The 27,554-nt window shown below is 42.5% G+C and overlaps 1 protein-coding gene across 3 annotated transcripts in view; it reads left to right on the forward strand.

Moving 5' to 3' along the window:
* sumf1 (sulfatase modifying factor 1) overlaps positions 1 to 27,554 on the forward strand; it is a 164,797-nt gene that overhangs the window by 78,907 nt on the left and 58,336 nt on the right. For all 3 annotated transcript variants that reach the window (XM_072582665.1, XM_072582664.1, XM_072582666.1), the window contains exons 6-7: positions 17,177 to 17,291; positions 20,554 to 20,667. In XM_072582665.1, coding sequence (XP_072438766.1) covers positions 17,177 to 17,291; positions 20,554 to 20,667 — 229 coding nt within the window. The remainder of the gene's footprint in view (positions 1 to 17,176; positions 17,292 to 20,553; positions 20,668 to 27,554) is intronic.

Genomic DNA, 27,554 nt, shown 5'->3' on the forward strand with positions numbered 1-27,554 from the left:
TCTACTGAGTAATGTTGCCAGCTTTGGCTGGGCGTATTCCAGGAGAGATCTTCATATGACCACTGACTGCCAACTGCTTCTCTCCCAGGACAAATATCACGGAGCTTGGCTTTCCTACGGATTTTCAATGTGTCCTGATTTTGATTATAGAATGTCGGGTCACCCTATCCTTATGCCATTCCCTCTGTCGTTTTCATGTTTCTTTGTATGTGGCTTGATCTTTGAGTGTCAATAGACATGTCTGATTTATGTCTCAGTGTGTTGCAACTGTTTATTTGCACTGTTTGCAATAGTAGCAAGGGTAGCAGAAGCAATGCTGTTGTGGCTGCACCCTGCAGCCTTTCTTTGATGTTTGTTTGATTGTCAACTTGTCTGCCCTTTCCCTATTTCTTTCTACCTTAGTGTTTCAAATTCCATTTTGTTATGGCAATGTTTTATTCTGATTGAATGAAAGTATCTCTTCGTTCATCCCTGCCCCGCTGTCAGTTTTTCCATCCCAGGATGATTATGTGTCTTTGCCCAGAAGCTATCTTTTTTCTAGATGCACTTGATTGCTTCCTTCCTCCCTCTTCCATTTCCCTCTTGCCCTCTTTATCTCTACATATCAGTCTCACTGCCCTCTTAATATAGAACAATCCTGACTAGGCAGGGTGCAATTTGGTATATTGTCTCTGTTCCATTCTGCTCTCTCCAACCTCAAAATACTATTTTCTGCACCTTTTTTTTTGTTTCTCTCCCAGCATTACGATAAACGCGATATTTTAAAATGACATTTGTCTGTTTATTTCAAACTACTAATTAAGACTTTCTAGGTCAGGCAGATGATGTGTCTTTGCACTGAATGTAGGCAGGAAAGTGTTAAAGTGAGATTTAGAGACATTAAACTAGTTACAAAATTCCTGCTGGATTTGTCATAATTGCAGACTTATTAACAGGGAAATTATCTCTTTGCAGCTCTTTGCTCTGAGACCGTCTTTGTCATTTTAACAGAATTATTTTTACAGCACAATTCTTGTCCCCAACTGGCATCTTATAATGAAGAAATGTCGCAGTCTGATTGATAGATGCTGTTCACTGTATCATCTGTTTCATTCCTCTTAAACCTCATTAAATTGTCCATTTGTAATGTGTCAGCTTAATGTGCTGAATGTTATCAAGGATTTGATCACGACGTTAGACCAGGCCACCCATTACCACATTTCTTATGACTGCCACCAATGTACTTATTCCTACTTTCATTTTCATCGGCATCTGGATGGGTATCTAAATAGGAAAGGTTTAGAGGGCATCTAAACAGTTAGAGCATGAGTTAGAGAGATTGTGGTGTTGGTTTCTGATCTCTGAATGCCCCTTCTCTAACTGGAGGGCCAGGCGGATGGGATGTTTGGAATTTTGTCCACTTCTTCTGATGTTTGCACTTGGCCTTCACATGGGCATTTCAGAGGTCTTCGAGATGGTTGGCACCTGGGTGCCTAGGCTCCAGCTTGGGCAAGCGATTCCCATGAACTGGTGCCCAAATTGCATCTTTTCAAGAAGGCTTTGAGGATGCCTTATGTGGCTCAGTGGTTGGCACTACTGCCTCACAGCACCAGGGACCCTGGTTCAATTCCACTGTCAGGCAACTGTCTGTGTGGAGTTTGCATGTTCTCCCTTTGTCTGCATGGGTTACCTCTGGGTGTTCGAGTTTGCTCCACTCCAAAAGTGTCCATGTTAAGTGAATTGGTCATGCTAATTGCCCGTAATGTCCAGGGATGTGTAGATTAGGTGGATTAACCATGGGAAATACAAGATTAGAGGGATGTTGTGGGGGGGATCCAGGTAGAATGTTCTTCAGAGAGTGGGTGTGAACTTGTTGGGCCAAATGCCCTCTTTCCATGCTGTAGGCATTCTCTGATTCTATGCTCCTGAAGAGTTTTCTCTGTCCTCCAAGTAACTCCTTGCCAAGATGGAGTTTGGAGTAAAGAGCTTGTTTTGGAAGTTGTGGATATTGTCTACCCAATACAGCTGTCTGACAGCAACCTGCACCTCAATGCTGGAGATGTTGTATTTGGGGCAGGCAGATGGAAACAGTAGATCAGAATGGGCAACAGTTTGTCCAGCAGACAGCTCGTGCCTTGCATAGGCGACACAGTGATCCTAATGGTCCCTTGTTCAAGGAATAATATAGCCAGGTAGGTGTCAATGTTCACAGTGAGAGTACTGTCATGAGGTCTTGACCATGCTCCAGACATTTCATCAGTAAGTGGACTGTTGGTGTTTGCCTTCCCAATGGCTTCCTTACCAATCACGTCTTTCAACTTTGGCATTAAAATCTCCAAAGAAAATTAACTTGTCTCCCTTTGGTAGATGGGACAATGGCTAACTAAGGTTGAATCAGAATCTCTGTGTGACCTCGTGTGGTGCTTTTCAGGTGGAGGCATAAACACAGGTGACTGATATGCACTGCTTCTGCAATCATAAAATCCCTACACTGTGAAAGCAGGCCATTCAGCCTATCGAGTCCACACCAACCACCCCCACCCCTCCAAATACCATCCCAACTCCCTACTCTATCCCTGTAACCCTGCATTTCCCATGCCCAATCCACCTAACCTGCACATCTTTGGACTGTGGGAAGAAGCCAGAGCACCTGGAGAAAACCTACGCAGCCATGAAGACAGTCACCTGAGGGTAGAATCAAATGCTTGATTCCCTGGCGCCCCTTTCTAGGTTAGGGTGAGCTGGAAGCTGGTGAAGTGTTTGAGTTGACATTGTTCCTCAGATTTATCCTTCCAGTTGCTGTGTCTCACCTTCTCCTGGCCAACTTGTCTCAATCAGTGTTTTGGTGTTGGAGTTCATGGTTGATGACAGTAGTGTGACACTCAGGTCTTCCTCGACGGGTTTTCCATTATGGTCCTGATGTTCCGGTTCTCTAATTTCATATTGAGAGGGTGGAAGGTCCCTCTGCATGGAATCTTTTAACATGTGGCACCCATTTCACACTAACTATCACGTGAACCTAGAGTGTCCAGTGGTAGGAATTGCCAAGATAATTGCAGAACAAGCTCTGCCGAATGTATAGGGACAACTGAAGAGACACACACATTACTGCTCTTAAGGTCTCCTGTATCCTGTATAAAATGCAACCTTCCACCAACTATTGTGTCCAGTTTTCATTGTTCCACTGGTACTGGCCATGCCCTTAGATATTTGGAACCTGAGGCTCTGAATTCCCTTCCTAACCCTGGTGCCCTCGTCTCCATGTTTCTGCTCCTTTGACCAAGTTATATGTCATCAGTTCCAGTAATGCCTTATGTAGCTTGGCATCTGGATAATGCTGATGTGAAACTGTGGGAATGTGATGGCAGCACTTTAAAGGCACCGTATAAATTCATATTGTTTCGTCGGATACAGACTGTATATTTTGCCTACACAGAGCTGTCCGCCAAAGCATACAATATTCACATGCTGGATGCTGCTTGCCTCTTTTAGCCAAGTTTCCTTTATGACATAAACAACACATCAAGCACTTAACTCCTAACTTAGATTCTCGTACCTGAGATTTTCCGCAACACACTTGGCTACTCAAAAAATAATTTCTGCCAGTGGCTGTTTGTTACCTTTGATCACATTGGTTTGTTTTAATATACATTGTGGGTGTTTGTGTACCTCATGGAGATACAATCATAGTGGGTGAATTATCATAGTTTTCCACAGAAACAATATACAGTACAATTTATTACTCTTGACGCATTCCAACTTCATGTCATACAGGATGACTAAAATAGCCAGCCTTCCAACCCCTCCTTTTCCTGTTGTGAAACTACAACATTGTTTGTCCTTTGAATAACTGCATTTAGTTAGCAGTTTGCATAATGTCGGAATATATCTTTCACCAAATAAAGCTGTCTCACACAGTAGGGATGTGGCAGTTCGTCGAATGTTGCCTTGACATAAATCAAAATAAATCAAATTTCCATTTTTGACTAAAACAAAATCCTTGCTCTTTATGAATCACATACTTCAAAAACTGTCAGACCTGCTGGTGCAGCCTGTCATCCAACATCATGTTGTATAAAGTAATTGAGGGAGATGATCTGTTTTACTGAGGGTGGTTCTATGTTGAATATTGAACTCCCCAGCTCTAGTGTCAGGTGATTTGCTTACATACCCTGAAAGGGCCTGGGTTTAGTATATCATCCAAAGCATTTTCAACCGCTCAACACTCCCTCAGTACTTCAAACCTATGATCTGCTAAGTGGAGAGGCTGAAGTACTGCATTGCATGTGACTCTCAGTTCATTGCATGTACAAGTGTTCGCACAATCTCTAACATTCTGCATGCTTCAGATGTCACTTATCAATCCAAAGGGGTCATTTTTCTGAGAGATTCTGGCAGCAAGTCTCTACAGACTTGGCCCCATTCTACACTCCTGAGACAGAACGAGTGACGCGTGAGTGGAAGTCAACTTTATATTTTATGTCATTGGATTGGAGGATTGGATCAGTAAGACTGCTGATGAGTTGGTCATTATTTTAGTACTTAAAATATGAAGTACTTTGCATTAGTGATGTAAATAAAGTTAGATTGGGCAGATTCCATGCTTGGAAAAATTGGATTGTCGGATCATTTATGTTACCACACTTGAAATAATGAAAAGTTTACTTTAGGTTATTTCAAACCTTTGAGTTCAAATGAATAGCAGCAGTTTGGAAATTAAGCATGGTATCTGGGCTCTTTCGAAGCATTTGCTTCTTTGCTTTGAATCGTTCAAGATTAATATTATTCAGGATTAAATTTAGCAAGTACATATTTGTCGAGTCACCTGTAAAGGGAGTCATTATATGAGGTCTGTGAAATTATGGCAGATGGTGTTCAGTGCAGCGATGTAAGACTCTGCTGGACATTGGGAGCACTAATAGAGGAAGACGTATCACTAAAAATGGACAAAATCAAAGTACTGCGATTGCTGGATGTCTAAATTGAAACTGAAAATGCTGGAACTGATCTGCAGGTCAGACAGCATCTGTGATGAGAAAGACAGTTTGTGATGACACTGGAGCAGAATTGAAGAAAATTAGAAATGTAATAACATTTGAGTAAGTGAAGTCAGGAAGTAGAAGAGGAAAGATCTGTGTTCAGGTGGTGGGAAGGTGAGATGTAATGGTCAAAGGTTTGGTAGCACAAAAGCCAAAGGGAGGAAGCAAACTAAAAACGTGTCCAAGTGAGGTGTGAGTGGTTATAAAGTAGCTGTCTGAATGCAACATAAAAACCTAAAGAAAGAAATGATTAGATTCCCTACAGTGTGAAAACAGGCCCTTTGGCCCAACCAGTCCACACTGACCCTCTGAAGAGTAACCCACCCAGACCCATTTCCCTCTGACCAATACACCTAACACTATGGGCAACTTAGCATGGCCAATTCACCTGACCTGCACATCTTTGGACTGTGGGAGGAAACTGGCGCATCCACATGGACATGGGGAGAACATGCAAACTCCACACAGACAGTCATCCGAGGCTGGAATCGAACCTGGGACCCTGGTGTTATGAGACAGCAGTGCTAACCACTGAGCCACTGTGAGATAAAACCAAAATGAAGCCAGAGTATATAATCTAAAATTGTTAAATTTAATGTAGAGTCAGAAGGTTGTAAAATGGCGAGTGGAAGAATAAGGTGCTGTACTTGGAGTTTGCATTGGGCTTCATTTAGGCAAAACTCAGAGTGGGGAGAAGGTGGGAAATTAAATGATGAACATGTTTAAGGACTGAACAGAAGTTTTCCACAAAGTGGTAACTCAGTCTGCATTTAGTCTCCCCAGCGGAGTGGAGACAACAGCGAGACCAATGAACACATACACTAAATTGAAAGATTTAGAATGAAATTGCTGTTAGATTTGGAAGGAGTATTTGGGGTCTGGGAGAGAAAGAAGTAAAGGGACACATAGTCCATGTCCAGTACTTGCATAAAAAGGGAAGAAAGGGTGGTAGGTTTGATTGAGGAATGGAGTAAGGTGCCACAGAAGGAACGGTCCATTTGGAACATTGAAATGGGAGGATGAAAGAAGATGTGTTTGGTGGTGGCAAGAATACTAGGGGTTGAATGCAGAGGCTGATGCGGTGGAAGATGAGCACAAGGTAAGTCCTGTCAGGGTTGAGGAAGAGAGGGGAAAGTAAGTAGCAGAAGTGTCACAAGGATTGGATACAGTGGAGGGCCCTATCAACTGCACTATGGGAGGGGGAGGATCCTTGGACAACAACTTATATTGGCTGACATAGACTGTTGCATACTCTTGAGAACATATAATGGAGGCATAGAGACTGGAACAGCGTTTTTACAGGAGACAGAGTAAGGGAATATATAACGAGGTAAAAACAATGACTGCAGATGCTGGAAACCAGATTCTGGATTAGTGGTGCTGGAAGAGCACAGCAGTTCAGGCAGCATCCAAGGAGCAGCGAAATTGATGTTTCGGGCAAAAGCCCTTCATCAGGAATAAAGCTTTATTCCTGATGAAGGGCTTTTGCCCGAAACATCGATTTGGATGCTGCCTGAACTGCTGTGCTCTTCCAGCACCACTAATCCAGAATAAGAGAAAATATAGTCAAGTTGTCTGTGGTCTTGTAGTAAATGTTAGTGAGTAGCCTATCTCCAGAAATTGAGACAAATAAGTAGGGAGAGGAGTGAGATTGACCAAGTGAACACAAGTAAAATTGGAAACAGGGTAAACTAACATTTTCAATTCGTGGTGAGACAGGAAGATGCTCCAATATAGTCATCAATACCAGATAAAGATGTGAGGGAGTGGGCCTGAGCAGGACTGGAATTAGGCATCAGACCAAAAACCATAGGAAATAGGAATGGGGAAGGCCATTCAACCCCTTGAGCTTGCTCCAACATTCAACAGGATCAAGTCCACTTTCCTGCATTTTCCCCAAAGCCCTTGATTCGTGACTGATCAGCCTTAAATATACACAAGGACTCTGTCCCCACAGCTCTGTGTGGCAAGGAGTTTCAAAAACACTCAACACTCTGAGAGAAGAAATTCCTCCTCCATTTCAGTCTTAAATTGGCACCACTTAATTCTGAGATTATGCTCCCTTGTCCTTTACTGATCCTTTACCAACCATAAGGGACAATAGCCTCTCAGCATTTACCCTGTCAAGCCCTTTAAGAATCCTGTATGTCTTAGTGAGATCAACTCTCATTCTTCTAAACACCAGTGAGTAATTTTTTGCAAGGTTTGTGAAGGTTTGTAGCTCAGGTTGAGGTTTAGGGTGTAAGTTTGCTCACTGAGCTGTAGGTTTGGTATCCAGAATTTTCATTACCTGGCTAGGTAACATCATCAGTGGCGACCTCCAAGTGAAGCGAAGCTGTTGTCTCCTGCTTTCTATTTATATGTTTGTCCTGGATTGGGGTTTGTGGTGATGTCATTACCTGTTCATTTTCTGAGGGGTTGATAGATTCCTAGAGGCCTGGGGCTCCAACCACAATGCCATAAACAGACACATCGATCTAGATACCATCGATCAAATAGAAAGCAGGAGACAACAGCTTCGCTTCACTTGGAGGTCGCCACTGATGTTACCTAGCCAGGTAATGAAACGTCTGGATACCAAACCAACAGCTCAGTGAGCAAACCTACACCCTAAACCAGTGAGTAATGTCCCAACCTGTTTTAATTTTTTCTCATAAAGTAGTCCCTCCATACTGAGGATCATCCAAATGAACCTTCTCTGATCTACCTCCAACGAAATAATATCTTTCCTTAAATAAGGGGACCAATACTGCTCACAGTACTCCACGTGTGGTCTCACCAACACCTTGTACAGTTGCAGTAAACCTTATCTACTGTTCTACTTCAACTCCCTTGAAATAAGGGCCAATGGTCCTTTAGCCTTCCTGATTATCTGCTCTCCCTGTGTGCTAGCTTTCTGTTTTTCTTCATTGTACTAAGTCTCTTGAGTTTTATGGTAAATTTATGTGTTGTGATTAAGAATTTTGCAAACAGTAAAGGAATTGTCCATGTCATTGACAATGATGAAGAAAGCTATAGACTAAGAAAATGCAAATGGATTATTCAGGAGGGCAAATTGAGTTCCCTCAGGGTAATGCAGAAGGCTGAAAAGGATCTTTAAAGGGTTGGAGAGGTGAAATTCTTCACTTAAACGGTACTTGAATATGCACTTGAAATGCTTCAACTTCCAAGGCTGCAAACTAAGAGCTGGAACAAGGATTCAGACTGGATTACTACTTGTCAAAAGCATTTTGGCTAATTGCACCCCCCCACTCCCACTCCCCCACCACTTGCTGTTCTAAGCCTGAATAGATCAAAATGAAATGTTTAGTAGGTTCAATGGACAGAAAATATACCCTTCAGCTATTTGATCAATAACTAGAGGTTATAGGTTATATGTTAGAACCTATTATTCAAGTAGTTCTGGCAGTACACTTGGATAGGTTCAAGGTAATTGGACATTAATGTGTTTTTTTTTATTTTGGCATTTTGGTATGTCCAAGGGTTGGTGTTGAGACCTCAGATGTTTACAATTTATATAAATGGCTTAGATAGAAGTACAGAGAGTATGGTTGCTAAATTTATTGAAATAACAAATAACAATAACAAGTTAAGTTATCAAAAGGATCTCCGAACAAAAACTTATGGAGAGTTTAAGGGAATGGGCAAAGTTGTGGCAGGTGTAGTATAATTATGGAAAAGGTAGAATTGTCCATTTTGGCAGGAGGGATGAAAAGGAAAGGTATTATCTAAATGGTGAGAAATTTCAGAACTCTGAGATGCAGAGGGATTTTGATGTCCTAAAATCCCACAAGGTTAGCATGCAGGTACAGCCAGTAATTAGGAAAGCAAGGGAAAAGAGTCCAAAAGTAGGAAGATTCTGCTTCAATTCTAAGAGGCATTGATGAGAACATATCTGGTGTACTGTGCACAGTATTGATCACGTTATTGAGGAAGGAAGTAAATGCATTGGAGGCATTTTAGAGAAAGTTGACCAGACTGGGACCTGGAATGGGTGGTTTCTCTGAGCATAGAGGACAGGTTAGGTTTGTGTCCATTTGTGTTTAGAAGGCTAAGAGGTGACTGGATTGAAATTTATAAGATTCTGAGGGATACAGGTAGGGTAGATGTGGAAAGAATGCCTTTGCTTTTGGGAGAATCTAGAACTAGGGCACACTGTTTAAAAACTAGGGGTGGCCCATTTAAAACCAAGATGAGCTCAATATTTTTCTCTCAGAGTCTCACATACCTTTGGAACTCTCTTCCTGAAAAGGTGGTGGAAGCAAAGTCCTTGAATATTTTTAAGGCAAAGGTAGATAGATTCTTGTTAAGCAAGGGTTGTATCATCGATGGTCACAGGTGAGGTGCTGGAAAACTGGAGGTTGGCTAACATGGTGCCACTGTTTAAGGAGGGTGGTAAGGACAAGACAGGGAACTATAGACCAGTGAGCCTGATGTCGGTGTGGGCATGTTGTTGGAGGGAATCCTGAGGGACAGGATGTACATGTATTTAGAAAGGCAATATGGTTTTTTCATGGGAAATCATGTCTCACAAGCTTGATTGAGTTTTTTGAAGAAGTAACAAAGAGGATTGATGAGGGAGAACTAGAGGGTGGCATGTGTGTGGAATCAGCTGCCAGAGGAAGTGGTGGAGACTGGTACAATTGCAACATTTAAAAGGCATTTGGATGGGCATATGAATATGAAGGATTTGGAGGGATATGGGCTGGGTGCTGGCTGGTGGGACTAGATTGGGTTGGGATATCTGGTCGGTATGGACAGGTTGGACTGAAGGCTCTGTTTCTGTGCTGGACATCTCTATGACTCTATGATACAATCAGGGTAGACGGAAATGCAGATGTGAGGCTACAAACTGATTAGTCATAATCTTATTGACGGGCGAAGCAGGCTTATGGAGGCTTGATAACCTACTCCTCTTATGAAGAAGGGCTTATGCCCGAAATGTCGATTCTCCTGCTCCTTGGATGCTGACTGACTTGCTGCGCTTTTCCAGCAACACATTTTTCAGCTACTCCTCTTAATTCACACGTATATTTGTCTGAGTGTTGGTTCAGCTCAATTGGTTGGATGGGTTGGTTTGCAAAGCAGTGTAATGCCAACAGCTTGGGTTCAAATCCTGTCACCAACCAAGGTTACTATGAAAGACTGTCCTCTCAACCTCTTCCTCGGCTCAGGGATGGTGGCCCTCAGGTTAAATTACCACCATTCTTCTCTCTGAAAACAAAACATGCTGTAAATCATGGTGGGTCAGGCAGCATCCATGGAGAGACAGCAAGCTAAAGTTTGGAGACTAAATGACTCTTCATCAGACCATCTACACTCTCTGTCTCTCCATGGATGCTACCTGACCCCTTTTGCAGCATTTGTAGTTTTCAGTACAGATTCCAGAATTTTCAGTAATTTACTCCTACCAGCACCCACACCCCCCACCTCTCTCTCTAATGAGAATGCAGTCCTATAGTCTGGCTAGCCTGTGGTGGCTCCCACACATAGATATGTTTGAATTCAAAATCACTGACAAAGGGTTGAGAACAGAAATGAGCATAAATTTGCTTACTCAGAATTGTCAAGATCTGAAATACTTCACTTGAAAAATTGGGGGAACCTAAATTGTTTTAAATAGGAGTTCAATTGGTAATTGATGATGAGGGATGTATAGAATTACAGACACCTCAAAATGGAATTTGGAACTAAGCACAGCTGCTCTTTTGAGACACAATTGGGCAAAACAGACCTTTTTCTATTCTGTATGAATATGTTATGGGATATATTTATACTTTTCTATCAGCCCCCAGAAAAACACATTTTACTTATTTTCTGCATGCTCTTTGAAGTACTTAGTAATTGCTGTATTAAATACAGTACAGGCAACAGAAATATATATGGAGAGAAGGAAAGAATTGGCACAGGCATAGGTAACTTCTGTGCTGTGAGATTTTGTGCTTTCAATAACGACTGATTTCCATGCTCTTTCTCTTGGGCATCTATCCTGTTCCAGGATTCAAATCCAACAAGATGAAGATATAATAATAATAATTTCCATTACATGTGTTTCCCCTCCACACCAACCACTGTTGCAGTTTTTATTAGCCTGTATGGTTTCCCAGTAGATATGAAACTGGTATCTTACTTCCTTATTCCTGTATTATGATCTGAGTTACTAATAATGTTGGCAATATGAGGCAGATAACGAACGCCTCTGATGTTTTAATAAAAAAATGCGTAATGCACAATCAGCAGTTCCATCTGCCACGTCTCCCTTTGGAGAACTCTCCAGCCAATCAGTTGCAGGCCTATTTTTTCGTTTAAATGAACTTTTAACTGTGCCTATCTTTACTAAAAACAAACAGGATACCGGACAGTGGACTGTTATCACTCTGCTTTGTAATGCAAATCCAAGACTGGGTAAAACCACATCTCTTGTGGCACAGTGGCTCAGTGGTTAGCCCTGCTGCTTCACAGCATCATGGACTTAGGTTTGATTGTACCCTCAAGTGACTGTCGTATGGAGTTTGAACATTCTTCCTGTGTCCATGTGAGTTTCCTTTGGATGCTCTAGTTTCCTCCCACAGTCCAAAGATGTGCAGGTTAAGAGGTTTGGCCCCTGCTAAATTGCCCTTATAGTGTCCAGGGGATGTATAGGTTAGGTGGGTTAGCCATGCGAAATGTAGGGTTGCAGGGAACGGATGGGTCTGGGTGGGACGCTATTTTGGGGGTCAGTTTGGACTCAATGGGCTGAATGGCCTGCTTCCACACTGTAGGGAATCTATAATTCTTGCTGTTTTATACATGACACTGTGAAGGATAATGTCTGAGCTCTGCTTCACTTGGCTTGCGCATGAAGTGTGGGAGGTGATACTGGTTATAGCTTATAATCAGGGAAAAAGTGAGGACTGCAGATGCTGGAGATCCTGAAGAAGGGCTCATGCCCGAAAGAAAGAAATCCCCGTAGAGCTGACGCAAACCAGGGGACAAAATTGCATTCTTTAGAAATGTTACTGTAACAAAGCGACTAAAAGGAACATCACTCAAATATTACTTAACAAAGAAAGGATATTTCCCACAGAGGTAAATTTCACTTGAGATCAACATAACAGTGATATGCCAGACATTGTTACAAACACTTATATTATTTTCTATACAAATAAGTGACTGTATGCGATGTAGCCTCTGCTTTGTAGGATACCAATCATTTCATTCCTTGAGTAACATTCACCAAGAGACATGTTCCATTCTTGGTGCCCTGACCAATATTATTTCTTCAGCTAACACCCATGAAATACATTATCTGCTCATCATATGTTTTGTGGGTTTTTGCTTTGCACAAGTTGGCTACTATATTTCCTGCATTATAGTAATGATTATGACTTCAAAAGTACCTTTTTTTCTGCACTTTGTTTTTGGAGAATCCTAGGGTTATGGATAGAGCAATATAGGAAGACAGGAGGTAAAGTGTGTAACACCTGCTGCCATTGCATGGAAAGGGGCATTGAGGAACTAACCAGGGTGTTGTGGAGGGAGAGGTCCCTTCAGAATACTGACTAGGGAAGGGAAGAGAAGATGTATTTGGTTGTTACATCATGCTGGAAGTGATGGAACTAACCGGGGATGAGCTGTTGAATACAGAGGGTGGTGGGATGGAAAGTGAGGACAAGGGAAACACTATCAACATTCTTGTATGGGGGGTGGTGTGAGAGCATCCCTGGGAAATCAGTCAGACATAAGGGTCCCTATAATCACAGAGTGTTTTGGAGGGAGGGGGAGTCTTCAGTTGAGAGTAAAGGAAGTCATGTTGAAAGCACCATTGTGGAAGGTTGCATTATCAGAACAGATATGACGGAGACAGAAACTGGGAAAATGGCTGATGCCCTTGCAAAAAACTGGGTAGAAGGAAGCATGGTCAAGGTAGTTATGGGTGTCAGTATGTTAGTAAGGAATATCAGGAGACAGCCTGTCCACAGACAGGACGGCAGAGATCAAGGAAGCAATATGAGGAGACAGACCACGTGAAAGTCAGAAAAAGTTGAACTTGGAAGCAACATTTATTAATTGTTACCATTCTGGACAAGAACTGCATGCAATGCCAATGCAATCATTGATATACAGGCACCAGACATGGGGAGGGACCCTGAATTAGACTTGAACGAGTAATGTTCCAGATACCCCACATGAAGACTGGCATAACACAGGCTTATGTGGCTACCTAAAGCCACACCTTTTATTTGGAGAAAGTGAGACATGTTGTTCAACAAGAGAACAGGTTCAGACAGTGGACAAGGGTGGTGCTGGGTGGGGACCTCCTATCGAAGAAGAAGTGGAAAAGCCTCACATCATCCTAATGGATAATGGAGCTGGAAAGGGATTAGACGTCCATTGTGAAGAAGTGGTAGTTCAGGGCAAAAAATTGGATACTGTTGAAATACTGCAGGGAGAATCAGAAATGTAGATTGGAAGGGACCGGACAAGGGAAGGAAAATAGAGTCAAGACAGAAAGAAATAAGCCCAGTGAGGTGGGACAAGTTGAAATGATGGATCTGCCCGAACTGTTCTGTTTGTGGATTTCGGCAAGAAGATAGATGCATTTGCTTTGGCTTTATATGTTAGGAAGCTGTGGAAAGAAGATTTCTAAAGGAGATGGGGTCAGCGATAGTCCTGGAAATAATGGCTTGATGATCAGTAGTGGACCATGAGGCAGAAAGATGTGTCTGAGAATTAGTACCAGACGACAACAGCGCAGGTTTGATTATAAAGTCAGCTAACTGATGGAAAGAGATTGGAACCTTGACCATTACTATGCATAGCTCCATGCTACAACATGAAAGCATCTGTTGCCACCACAACTTAGTTTCTTTCAAGGGGTTGGTTGGTTAACTGGATGGCTGGTGTTTGAGATTGACACAAACGGCACAGGATTTGACTGCCTGCGATGGGGTAGATTTCGGACTTACCTCCTTGCCCTACCCATGTTGGAGGTTGCGGCATTGTGAGTTGGACCTGCCTTTGGGCAGAAAGCTCGAGGAAGAAGAAAGTCGAAGGATCACTGTTTCCCATTGTTTTGTGTTGAGTGTGAGGAACAAAAGAGAATCACCTGTGATATGAGCAAACTGGAACAAAGTAATCTCTCCATCTTTCACTTTCATAAAATTCTTCTACCATGACTGTTCATTGTTATTAGATTATCAGCACTGGATTTTGGGAAAAAACCTGCTCAAGTTTAGGAAGGGTGAAAATGTTGAATGTACCGGAGTAATCAACATTCAAGAAGTTAAAAATCACACAACACCAGGGTTATAGTCCAACAGGTTTAATTGGAAGCACACTAGCTTTCGGAGCGACGCTCCTTCATCAGGTGATAGTGAAGGGCTCGATCGTAATACAGAATTTCTGTGTTACGATCGAGCCCTCCACTATCACCTGATGAAGGAGTGTCGCTCCGAAAGCTAGTGTGCTTCCAATTAAACCTGTTGGACTATAACCTGGTGTTGTGTGATTTTTAACTTTGTACACCCAAGTCCAACACCGCCATCTCCAAATCATAACATTCAAGAAGCTTGACACTATCCAGGTCAAAACAGCCCACTTGGTAGACAATAGTTGTACTCTCTCCCTGTACCACTGATGCTCACTAGCAGCAATGTGTACCGTATCCTGCATAAGTTCATCACGCTTCCTCAGATGACACATTCCAAATCCATAACATCTAGAAGGACAAGAGCAGCAGATATATGAAAATACCACCCTCTGCAAGTTCCCCTCCAGGCCACTCGTCATCATGACTTGGAAATATATCACTGTTCCTTCGGTATCGCTGGGCCAAAATCCTGGAAATCAACAACCATCCCCCCATAAAATTCTGCGTTTATGGATTGTAGTGGTTCAAGAGGAGCTCACCACCATCTACTCAAGGGAAGTAGGGTGGTCACTAAATGGCAGCTCAGCCAGCGACGTCCATATTCCATGAATGAGTAAAACAAAAAAATTGATGCCATTATTTTTGTGTCATGCAATGATGCACAAGTGTAAGGTTTCATTTGCGAGGATCAGGGAAGCAGTGAGTGCACTAGATTGGTGGATAATACATGCATGTAGCAAACCTAAGTGGGGCTGAGGAAATGATCAGACTTAAGAGACTGATTCCAGAAGATTGTACTAAAGAGTTGTATTGTTTATGCCTGTGACGTAGCTGAATTAATTGCAAATGCGCACACAAGGAACTGGCTAACATCTGGTGTTCATCAGTCCATTTGTCCAATACACCACAGTAACCTCAGTTATGTTCTTCCTTTGTCAATTTGAGAATGCATGATAGAGACTCGATGTGCTTGCCTCAGGGAGAAAGAACAGGACATTCATACATATTCCAATGTCTTTGTATTTTGTATGGCTTTGAAAAACCAAAGTAAACTGAAGCTAAAACACTACCTTAGTGCAGATAGTGCTAACATCAAAGAGACATAGAGCAAGTCTGATTGTTTTTTTATTCATTCATGGGATGTGGACATTGACAGCTAGAGCAGCATTTTTTGCCCATCCTCAAATGCCTAGTCAACCACATTGCTGTGGGACTGGAATCACGTGTAGGCCAGGCCAGGTAGTGATGGCAGTTTCCTTCCCAAAATGAACCAGATGGGTTTTTTTCCTTGACAGTCAACAATAGATTCACCAGACCCGAAACGTTAACTCTGATTTCTCTGCACAGGTGCTGCCAGACCTGCTGAGCTTTTCCAGCAACTTCTGTTTTTATGAATTCGCAGTCGTTATTGGACTCTTAATTTCAGATTTTTATTATATTCAGATTCCACCATCTGCCATGGCAGGATTCAGACCTGCTCCCCCCACCCCCCAGATCATTACTCAGGTCTCTGGATTAACAGTTCAGCTACAATGCCACTAGGCATCGCCTCCCCTAAAACTTGCACAAAGGTTGGATTTTAAAATATGACAATTATAAATGGAAGGAAGATTGGGTAGATGTAGAGTAGTTTCACCATTCACCTGTCCTGGGAAAATATCAGGGAGAATAGAAAACTATACTCGGCCTTGCTTTTAACATAGGTATGAGACAACATTTTGCAGCTCAAGTTATTAATGTTCACTGCCTAATTAAAAGGAGCCTGTTATCATGAAGGCACAAAGCCTGAAGTTGAAAGCAAATTTTTTTATATTGCACAAGAACTGTTCTCTTGCCACTGGGTCAAAGCATTGGTGTCATAGTCTGATGGAACTCTCTTGCCTAACAATCTGCCTGGTAACTGTCTAAGTGAGGTAAAAATAACGAGGTAAAAACAATGACTGCAGATGCTGGAAATCAGATTCTGGATTAGTGGTGCTGGAAGAGCACAGCAGTTCAGGCAGCATCCAAGTAGCTTCGAAATCGACGCTTCGGGCAAAAGCCCTTCATCAGGAATAAAGGCAGTAAGCCTGAAGCGTGGAGAGATAAGCTAGAGGAGGGTGGGGGTGGGGAGAGAGTAGCATAGAGTACAATGGGTGAGTGGGGGAGGGGATGAAGGTGATAGGTCAAGGAGGAGAGGGTGGAGTGGATAGGTGGAAAAGAAGATAGGCAGGTAGGACAAGTCCAGATAAGTTATGGGGACAGTTACTAAGCTGGAAGTTTAGAACTAGGGTGAGGTAGGGGAAGAGGAAATGAGGAAACTGTTGAAGTCCACATTGATGCCCTGGGGTTGAAGTGTTCCGAGGCGGAAGATGAGGCATTCTTCCTCCAGGCATCTGGTGGTGAGGGAGCGGCGGTGAAGGAGGCCCAGGACCTCCATGTCCTCGGCAGAGTGGGAGGGGGAGTTGAAATGTTGGGCCACGGGGTGGTGTGGTTGATTGGTGCGGGTGGTCCAGAGATGTTCCCTAAAGCGCTCTGCTAGGAGGCGCCCAGTCTCCCCAATGTAGAGGAGACCACATCGGGAGCAACGGATACTGTCTAAGTGAACCTGGTGAGTTTTTAATTTTAGGTTGCCACTGGTTGTGTGTCATTGTCTGTTTCTATTAAGGTGATGTGCAACCAATGTAATAGATGTTAAAACACGTGATGGTGATATAGAGGGAAAATGATTAATGATGACTAAGGGATGCTGCTTAATCAGATTGCTGGCCGTGAGCTCAGAAGATACACATACTCAACAATTATATCAATTTTCACACCCTCACAGACTCTTTCCATGGGGGAGCAAGTTACTACCGAAGGGTGAGCACTACATGAACATCTGGCAGGGAGACTTCCCACACCACAACACAGCAGATGATGGTTTTTCCAAGACTGCCCCTGTAAGTGCCAGTTAGTTTGTTGCAAATTAATCCATCTCCAAGTGGAATTACTCCAAGTGAGTGAAGGCATGTGCTACAGTCTAATAGGAAATGCTTGCTGTATCAAAACCATTAATAAATGCAACACAAAGGTGACAATCTATATTTTTTCCTACTTTTGCTTTGTTTACAGTGCTGTTTCTCTGTCCCTCTGTTTTGTTTCATTAGCTTTCTTTCCCTTTCATGAACTGATTTTGCTCCTTGCTGTGTAATAATTTGCTTCTTGTTTTTTTTTTCCAGATGATGTGGTGGGTGGCAAGCTGTTTTTAAAAAAAAGAGGCTCAGCAACTGCGTTCTGGGTGGTCATTGTGGGGATAATGAGCCCTACAGCAGCAGCCTTTGTCAGCATCCACCTTTCTCAAACACATAATGTGCTGCTACTCATTCCCTTTGTGCCCCATTATCACTTCACCTTCCTACTATCTTCTACTCCCATTATCTCTTTCCCTTCAAACTATCTAGCCAGGCCTTGTGCCCTCATGTGCCACCTTCTTCCACAGTCATTCTTCCCTCTGTCCTCCATAACCCAACCCTATAATGGTGGATGGTGAATGGCAAGATAGGGCCCAGGCCTTAGCGCCTACATGGACTTTAGCCACACCCACCTTTCTGCCTAGCCCCTGATAAACTTTGACTCTATTATCAATAAAGAAACTATCTACCTCTGCCTCAAAAGTACTTAGCCTCTTTGCTGCCCCTGCTCTCTGGAGAATACAATTCCATGACTCTATGACACCATACTCCCCTACCATCAACCTGATATCCTTCAGCAGTGACTGTCTCGTCCTGTCTCTCAATCTGTTTCTGTCACAGGTTTTGCTTGTCTTAAATATTTAACCAGCACTTTTTTTTTCAATTAGCATATGGAAATTGCCTCTGATCTCTCTCTCTATCTCTCTTTTATCAGCTGAATACACTGACTAAAAAAGTCTGCAGAAGACATAAACAAACTACTACAAGGTTCTAATCAGAATGGTCTCAATTTCATTCTCGTGCAGACATTAAAAAACACAAAAGAGCATTGAATGAATAAATTTAATTACATTACTTTTGAAATATATACTGTTCCCCATACATTTGAATTCGTAGTTTAAACTTTGCAAATTTCAGTTGTTGAAGGAAAGTTATATGACATGCAATTTCAGAAAGTCTTGAGTGGCCTGATTACAAAGTTTTCTGATTGCTTGGGTACCCCTTACAATCAAGGCACTATAATGATATGTTATAGTCAGCTTGCTAATTCTGTCCATGCCTGTGCGGGAAGACCGAAGAGTTGGGCAATGTAGCATGTGAGATATTTATCATTTCTGCTTGATGGTAAAAATGCATTTCATCCAGGAATCTAGAGGAATGTCATCTGGAGAAGTGTACAGACCCATAGTGAATTCTACAGTATTTTCCATTCGTTTACATTGCTGATTGGAAGGTCTTGAAGATTCTGTTGCAGGCATGTAATTCTCCCTGTCAGGTTTTCCTCCATGATTTCTGTTGAAGTGTCTGTTTACATCCAAATGCAACAGAGGGGGAAAAAAAGCCCTGATGCAAGTTAGCAAGCCTTTGGCAGTGGGAGTGCTCAAGGAAAGATATTTATGAAATGACAATTATTAAAAACATTATTCATGGAGGATCCAAGGTGCAGATTCTCTTATGTTTATGTCAGAGCGCAATTGAATATGGTTTCTCATGTAGCAGCTTCGCAGTCACAGAGTCATATGTCATGGAAACAGACCTTTCAGTCCAACCAGACCATGCTGACTATAATCCAAAACTAAACTAGGCCATCCTGCCTGTGCTTGGCCCATATCCCTCTAAACCTTTTTATTCATATGCTTATCCAAATGTTTTTCAACATTGCAATTGTACCTGCATCCCCCATCTCCTCTGGAAGTTCATTCCACACTCAAGCCACTCTGTAAAATAAAATTGCCCCCATATCTTTTTTTAGCTCTTTCTCCTCTCACCTTAAAAATGTCGCTTGTCTTGAAATCCCCCAGCCATTGTAAAGACACCTGACATTCACCTTATCTGTAACCCTCATGATTTTATAAACCTCTATAAAGTCACCCCTCAACCTCCTACATTCCAGTGAAAAAGGTCCCAGCCCATCCATCCACTCCTTTATAAGTCAAACCCTCCTTTCCTAACAATGTCTTAGTAAATCTCTTCTGAATCCTCTCCAGCTTAATAATATCCTTCTTGTAATAGGGTGACCAGAACTGGACAAAGTACTCCAGAACAGGCCTCACCAACATCCTGTACAACATCAACATGACCTCCCAACTCCTATACTCAAAGATCTGAGCAATGAAGGCCTTCTTAACCACCCTGTCCATACGTGACACTACTCAGAGATCTACTTTTAATTGTATAAGTTCTGCCCTTTTTTGTTTTACCAAAATGCAGTACCTCACATTTACCAATTTAAACTGCATTTGTCACTTCTCAGCCCATTGAGCCAATCGATTAAGATCTCTTTGTAATCTTAGATAACCTTCTTCACTATCCACCAATTTTGTATCATTGCAAACTTACTTACCATCCCTTCATATATTCTCTTCTAAATCATTTATGTAAATGACAGACAAAAGAGGACCTAGCATCGATCCCCATGGAACACAGCTATTCACAGGCTTCCAGTCCAAAAAGAACCCTCCACCTCCAATCTCTGACTTCTGTTAAAAAAATTATGCATCCAATTTTCAAGCTCAGTCCTTTCTTGCTGTTTAAAAAGTACAGTGTGGAAATAAGGCATTTTCTAACAGAGGAAGATGGTCATTCCAAGTTTATGAAGCAAATTTGTCTACAGAGCATCAACTGAATCAGTGTGTGGCTTTGGTCAGGGCTGAGAAGAAAATGCAGAAGTAGGTCAGCTATTCAGGATTTTGTCATATTACCATATTTAACATTTATTCACTTTTCATATTTACATTTATGGAAATATTTAGGGGTTTTGTTAATTGAAGACTTGAGGTGTTTTTGACAATGAGAGGAATAAATGTGAGGTGTTGGAGCTGCACTGTGGCTGCTGATACATTGAAATGTCATGTTTATTTATACTTATTTTTAGTTCAGCAGTGTTAATGTATTCTGATAAATATTTGCATAGGGCTTTGAGATGTTTTGTGTTGCACTGAATTAGTATTAGAGGAGAACATGCCATATTGTTGCTGAGGCCTCCAACTACATTTAACCATATGTTTCCCCTCGCCTCCAAATTTCACAGGTCACGGCCTTTCCTTCCAATGGTTACGGTCTCTTCAATATGGTTGGGAACGCCTGGGAATGGACGTCTGATTGGTGGGATATACACCACACAACTGATGACCTAGACAATCCTGTAAGTATCTCAGTCACTCGGCTGTGACTGTGAAGGGATGGCCCATGTCTTATGTGCATTACACAGTTGGTTCTCTGAGCCTATGCTGCTGTTAAGTGGCTACATGTCACAAAATTGTCGCCTATCTCCTGTGGTTTTCTGACTGTTGGCCATCGGAACAGAAACTGAGCTCACCACTTTTCAATCTGTGTGGTGAATGGTTGGCATTCCCTCTCAGTGCTGTAGACACTGGAGAAATTGGAATCTGGATGTGACCACAACTAACAATTGTGGGGATATACAACTTGTGCTAGGCCTTGATGGGATGTGATTTGTAAATAAGTATCTGATGCTGCTAGTATTGAAGATTTGCGTGTGAGCCTTTTTTTTTTAACTTACCTTAATTTCAAACCAAAATGTCTTTCCATTGGTTTATTGAAACTGTACAAAAAGGTTTTTTGCTGTTATTTTTTAGAGGAGGCTATGATTTTGTGGCCGAATGATGTAACTCGCCTGCCTATGGTTTATGGCTTGGAAACCAAAATTGAGACTTTAATGAGCCTGATTGGGTTTGCTGTATTACCTTCCAGTAGAGGTCAGTCAAGAATCCAGGGCACCAAGAACAATCATTGTGCCCCTCTTAGTGCAAATGGAATTGCCCAACTCAATATGGACCTTGTGAAGCAAAAAAGCATAGAATCCCAACAGTGTGGAAGCAGACCATTCAGCCCTTCAAGTCCACATCAACCCTTCGAAGGTCATCCCATTCCTGCTTTTCCCATGACTATTCCACTTAGCCTGTACACTATGGATAAGTTAGTATGGGCCAATCCATCTAACCTACACATCTTTGGACTGTGAGAGGAAATCCACACAGACATTTGGGAGAATGAGCAAACTCCACAGTCGCATGGGGATGGAATCAAACCTGGGTCCCTGGCACTGTGAGGCATCAGTGCTAACCACTGAGCCACCTTGCCACCCCTTTAGTTTGCTTAGCTTGTTTTCACTGACACAACTCTTACTTGATCAGTCCTCATGTGTTGGGTTGTCATGAGGTTTGGGATTCTGGATTTTGTCCTACGCAGCTGAAAGACTGATTCCTGAGAATCTAATGTCTCCCATCCTAGTCTGCTGCATCTAGATCTCTGTCTTATCTAAGAGTGAGTGCAGCTCTTAGAATTTCAGCAAGATTTCATTCACACATTATTGCAGACAAAGCTGATCTCTGCCCTGCAGCTCTTGTACAGGTTATTCCAATCTCTTTTTAGAATCTCATTAGCATGTGACTACTGATGTCAGTGTTGCTGCATCCTGCACATTATCATGTCATTAACATACGCATTCTCATTGTACTACAGGTTCTATACCACACTTATCACTGAGTCATGAAGACAGATTTTCTTTTATGTTGCGTCAAAACATTGAAATACATGCTTAGCGGATTTGGCCTTACTTAGAAATGAAAACCACAGCAATAATTTTATTGCATTTTGATTTTATTTGAGACTCTTTTGTCTAATGCATTGTTATATCTAGGAGAACCTAACAGGAACAATTCTGTGGTAGCGTGGGTGATATAAAAGCACAGTTTAAAGCATTTCTGGAACACAAATTTGAGAAGGCGTTTGGAATAAGTGGCATTAGTTTAGTAAGTCACTACTTTAATTCAGTGGCAGTTTTATTTACAAGTGAATGAGGCAGTGTTACCTATTTGAAAGCTTTATGAAGAAACATTTCAGACTGTGGCAGTGCAGGTTGAATAATCTCACCAGACGCATAAAGCCTCAAACAATTCCTTTGCAAATCTATCCAATGTGTTATATTTGCACAACAAAGTGTGATGTAACCAGCTCCACAGTTGCTGTCTGCTGGGACCAGGTGGATGTTGTTCATGCATTTTATATACTCTCAGCATTGAAAAAGACCAAGGGGGTGGGCGATGCCTCACCACGCTGTTCTTTGCAATTTGCAACGTGGAATTCCTGATCACCTAGGTAAGATAGAGTCATAGAGATGTACAGCACTGAAACAAACCCTTCGGTCCAACTTGTCCATGCCAACCAGATATCCCAACCCAATCTTGTCCCACCTTCCAGCACCCAGACCGTGTCCCTCTGAACCGTTCCTATTCATATGCCCATTCAGATGCCTTTTAAATGGTGCAATTGTACTAGCCTCCATCACTTCCTCTGGCAGCTCATTTCACACAAGCATTATCCTCTGTGTGCAAAGTTGCCTCTTAAGTCTCTTTTATATCTTTCTCCTCTCACCCTAAACTTATGCTGTCTATTTCTGGACTCCTCCACCCCACAGAAAATACCTTGTCCACTTACCCTATCCATGCTCCTCATAATTTTATAAACATCAATAAGGTCGCCCCTCAGCCTCTGATGCTCCAGGGAAAACAGCCCCAGCCTAGTCGACTGCTCCCTATAGCTCAAACCCTCCAACCCTGGTAACATCCTTGTAAATCTTTTCTGAACCCTTTCAAGTTTCACAACATCCTTCTAATAGGATGGAGACCAGAATTGCACGTAATATTCCAACAATGGCCTAACCAATGTCCTGTACAGTTGCAACATGACCTCCCAAATCCTGTACTCAGTACTCTGACCAATAAAGGAAAGTATACCAAACGCCTTCTTCACTATCCCATCTACCTGCGACTCCACTTTCAAGGAGCTATGAGAACCTGCACTCCAAGGTCTCTTTGTTCAGCAACACTCCCTAGGACCTTACCATTAAGTGTATGAGTCCTGCTTAGACTTGCTTTCCCAAAATGCACCACCTCGCATTTGTCTAAATTAAACTTCTGACTATAGAATTGCTAGATTGTGGAAGCAGGCCATTCAGTCCATTGAGTCCACAACAACCCTCCAAAGAGCATCCCACGCCTCGACCCTATATTTCCCATGACTGATGCACCTAACTTACACGTCTCTGGATACTAATGCAATTAAGTATGGTCAATCTACCTAACCTGCACATTTTTGGACTATGGGAAGAAATGGGAGCACCCAGAGGAAACCCACGCAGACAATGTGCAGAGTCAATACAGACTGTTGCCCAAGGGTCAAATTGAACCCGGGACCCCTGGCACTGTTAACCACTGTGCTGCCTTCATCCAGGGTGGGATTATCCAGTGTCAATGCAGAAAGTGGAAGAGAGAGCCAGAGTAAGAAACAAAGTTAACCCTTTGTGTTCTTGTCAGGGCATATTCTAACTCGAGCGTCTTCAATGAACAGGCTGTATAACTGCAATTTGGAAAGAAAGAAAAATAACAAATATTATGCAGCATTTAGTAACATCCTTTGGATTTGATTATCCATCTTTGTGTCTAAACAGACAGCTCCTTGGTAAACGGGATGAGGGGTCAGTGGCCAGCTGTGTCAAACATGGTAATCAAAACCACTCTTGATTGCAGATATTGAAGTTCTGCTCCCAGAGTACACTCAAGTGTTAGTCTGGAACATGGAGGAGAACTGACTCTTCAGCTGAGGCAGAAGTGAACAGTAGGTGGAAATTAGCAGGAGCTCTCCATGCTAACAGTTGACCTGATGCTGTGAGACTTCATGGGGTCCAGAGCCCATGAAGATTCCCAGGGCAATTCATGACGGTATACAACCATAACGCCACCTTGGCGAGCGTAACCTGTCTGTGTGACAGGACCAGAGACACTGTAGAGGTCATAGTCATAGAGCCATAGAGTTGTACAGCACGAAAACAGACCCTTCAGACCAACTCAGCCATGCCGACCAGATATCCTAAACTGAACTGGTCCCATTTGGCAGCATTTGGCCCATATTCTTCTAAATCCTTCCTATCCAGATGCCTTTTAAATGTTGTAATTGTACCAGCCTCCACCACTTCCTCTGGCAGCTCATTCCATACATACACCACTCTCTGCTTTAAGAAGTTGCCCCTCAGGGCCCTTTTATATTTTTTCCCTCTACCTTAAACTTATGCTGTCTAGATTTGGACTCCCCTATCCTGGGAAATAGATCTTGACTATTCACCCTATCCATGCCCCTAATGATTTTATAAACCTGTATAAGGTCACCCTAGAGCTTCTGATGCTCCAGGAAAAACAGCCCCAGCCTATTCAGCCTCTCCCTACTTGCTCAAATCCTCCCGCCCTGGCAATATTATTGTCAATCTTTTCTGAACTTTCCAAGTTTAACAATATTTTTCCTATAGCATAGAGACCGACGTTGAATGCAGTATGCTAAATGTGGCCCCACCAATATCCTGTACAGCTGCAACACGACCTCCCAACTCCTGCACTCAATTCACTGACTGGGACATTGTCTGTGAAGTATGGTTCTGTGACCATGTCAGGATGTTGCTAGATGGTGACTCCAAATTAGAAAATACTGTCGAAAAATCAGTGATTGCTTTTTTAGGATAACAAGGAGAAATATTTTGTCTTAGGGGGTTGTTCATCTTTGGAACTCTGCCTCAGAAGAAAGTGAAGGAGATGTCATTGACAAGGAAATGAAAGGATATTGGGGGTAGAGGGAATGTGGAATTTGAATCACACACAGATGATCCATAATCTTATTGAATGATGGAGCAGGTATTAGGGGCCAAATGGCCTACTTCTGCTAATTCATATGGTCATAAATTCCATCATCTGATTTAATATCTTGGACTTTTATGGACCAATTTTAATATAACATCCAAAAACCCTGACTTTTAATGGCCACAGCAATCACTTGTCTCCATAGTTTGGTCATGTTTCATGAAATTGATGTGGCACAGCTGACGAGAGACAGCCTAAACTTAAATCAACTTCTCCCTAAAGGGCAGTGAAACCAGCTCGCAAACCCCTGCAAGACCCCCAAAAGACACTCATTTCTTCACGAATTTTCACATCTCTAAAAATTTTCACTTGCTGGGAATCTTGCACATTAGGATATCTAAAAATACGACTTCCGCAAGCAAGCTTGTATATCTAGGAGTTGTCCGTAGCACAAGGAAAGGAGTTGGACTTTTGACTGCAGAATTGAAACAGTTTGGAGAACGCACTCTGTCTCTCCAGAAGGCAAAGTGATAATATTGATTTGGAGAAACTATTGAGAGATGTTTAATATATAATGTCTTATTTGCTACTGCTGTGGATCCAAAATGGCACGAACCAACGAAGAAGACCCTAAGGATTCTCAACTATACATTCTCTACAGGCCCCAATGGATCCTTCCATATCTGTCACAAATTCACCTGCACCTCCACACACATCATTTACTGCATCCGCTGCACCCGATGTGGCCTCCTATACATTGGAGAGACAGGCCGCCTACTTGCAGAACGTTTCAGAGAACACCTCTGGGACACCCGGACCAACCAACCCAACCGCCCCGTGGCTGAACACTTTAACTCCCCCTCCCACTCCGCCAAGGACGTGCAGGTCCTTGGCCTCCTCCATCGCCAGACCATGGCAACACAATGCCTGAAGGAAGAGCGCCTCATCTTCCGCTTAGGAACCCTCCAACCACAAGGGATGAATGCAGATTTCTCCACCTTCCTCATTTCCCCTCCCCCCACCTTTTCTCAGTCCCAACCCTCAGACTCAGCACCGCCTTCTTGACAGCAATCTTCTTCTTGAACTCTCCGCCCCCACCCCCTCTCCAGCCTATCACCCTCACCTTGACCTCCTTCCACCTATCACATTCCCAACGCCCCTCCCCCAAGTCCCTCCTCCCTACCTTTTATCTTAGCCTGCTTGGCACACCCTCCTCATTCCTGAAGAAGGGCTTATGCCCGAAATGTCGATTCTCCTGCTCCTTGGATGCTGCCTGACCTGCTGCGCTTTTCCAGCAACACATTTTTCAGCTCTGATCTCCAGCATCTGCAGTCCTCACTTTCTCCTACTGTTCCTTTTTAGCTTTGCATGTGCCTGTCTGTGGCTGAATTTGCATTTATGCTTGATGTTGTGCTTTTACTATTTTCCTGGGGATTCGCAGATAATAAAATATTTTCTTCATTCGTTTAAGAAAATATGAAGACAAGAAGTAGAATGAGCTGGACTAACAATCTGCAGGAAATTACAAATATCTTGAAAATCAATTAAATTACCTAAATTTGATCAATTTCAGGACAGTCTTCAGTCTTGTGGTAAGTATTCTGCAATGAACAATGGAAATTTCCTTTGCATTCCAGAGTATGACATAAGGCCTCAGTAGCCTGGAGAGACCATGTCTCCGAAACCAAATTTGAAGTGACTAATGGCGTCACGCTGAAATAAATTATGATTGTGCAACCTTTCTCATGATCCGGATTGTTTAGGAACAAGAATTTCTTTGGGATTGGGGAAAACTATCTAGATTTTGAGTTGGGAAGAGAATGAAACAAAAATGCATCACAGATAAGGAACGATAGAAGCAGTTGGTTTGTAGCAGCTTGTCAATGCTCCACAGGGAGTGCAGTCCACCACTGAATACAGTTGATTCAGAATGCTTTTCTTCCTCCTGTGTTCTTCAAAGTGAGATGTAGTTATGTTTTCTAATACTTAGTAATCATTTTGGCTGAGTCGCAGCATCTAAAAGTCAGGACCCTGTTTACTTGTAACTTTGCCTATTTCTCTCCATTATTTTATGAAGGCTTTACAACGATATAATTCAGATTATCGATTCTTGTTCAAATGTGGCACCAGAGCAGAATGTTACCCAGAAACAGAGGGTTAGAAAAAGACAAGATCAAACCAATTTGTTTTTGGCCATTAGATTAGATTAGATACCCGACAGTATGGAAACAGGGCCTTTGGCCCAACAAGTCTACACCGATCCTCCGAAGAGCAACCCACCCAGACCCATTCCCCCACCTTATATTTACCCCTGGCTAATGCGCCTAACACTACGGGCAATTTAACATGGCCAATTCACCTGGCCTGCACATCTTTGGATTGG

The sequence above is a fragment of the Chiloscyllium punctatum genome, chromosome 12, assembly GCF_047496795.1.
Source record: "Chiloscyllium punctatum isolate Juve2018m chromosome 12, sChiPun1.3, whole genome shotgun sequence".
Classification (NCBI taxonomy): domain Eukaryota; kingdom Metazoa; phylum Chordata; class Chondrichthyes; order Orectolobiformes; family Hemiscylliidae; genus Chiloscyllium; species Chiloscyllium punctatum.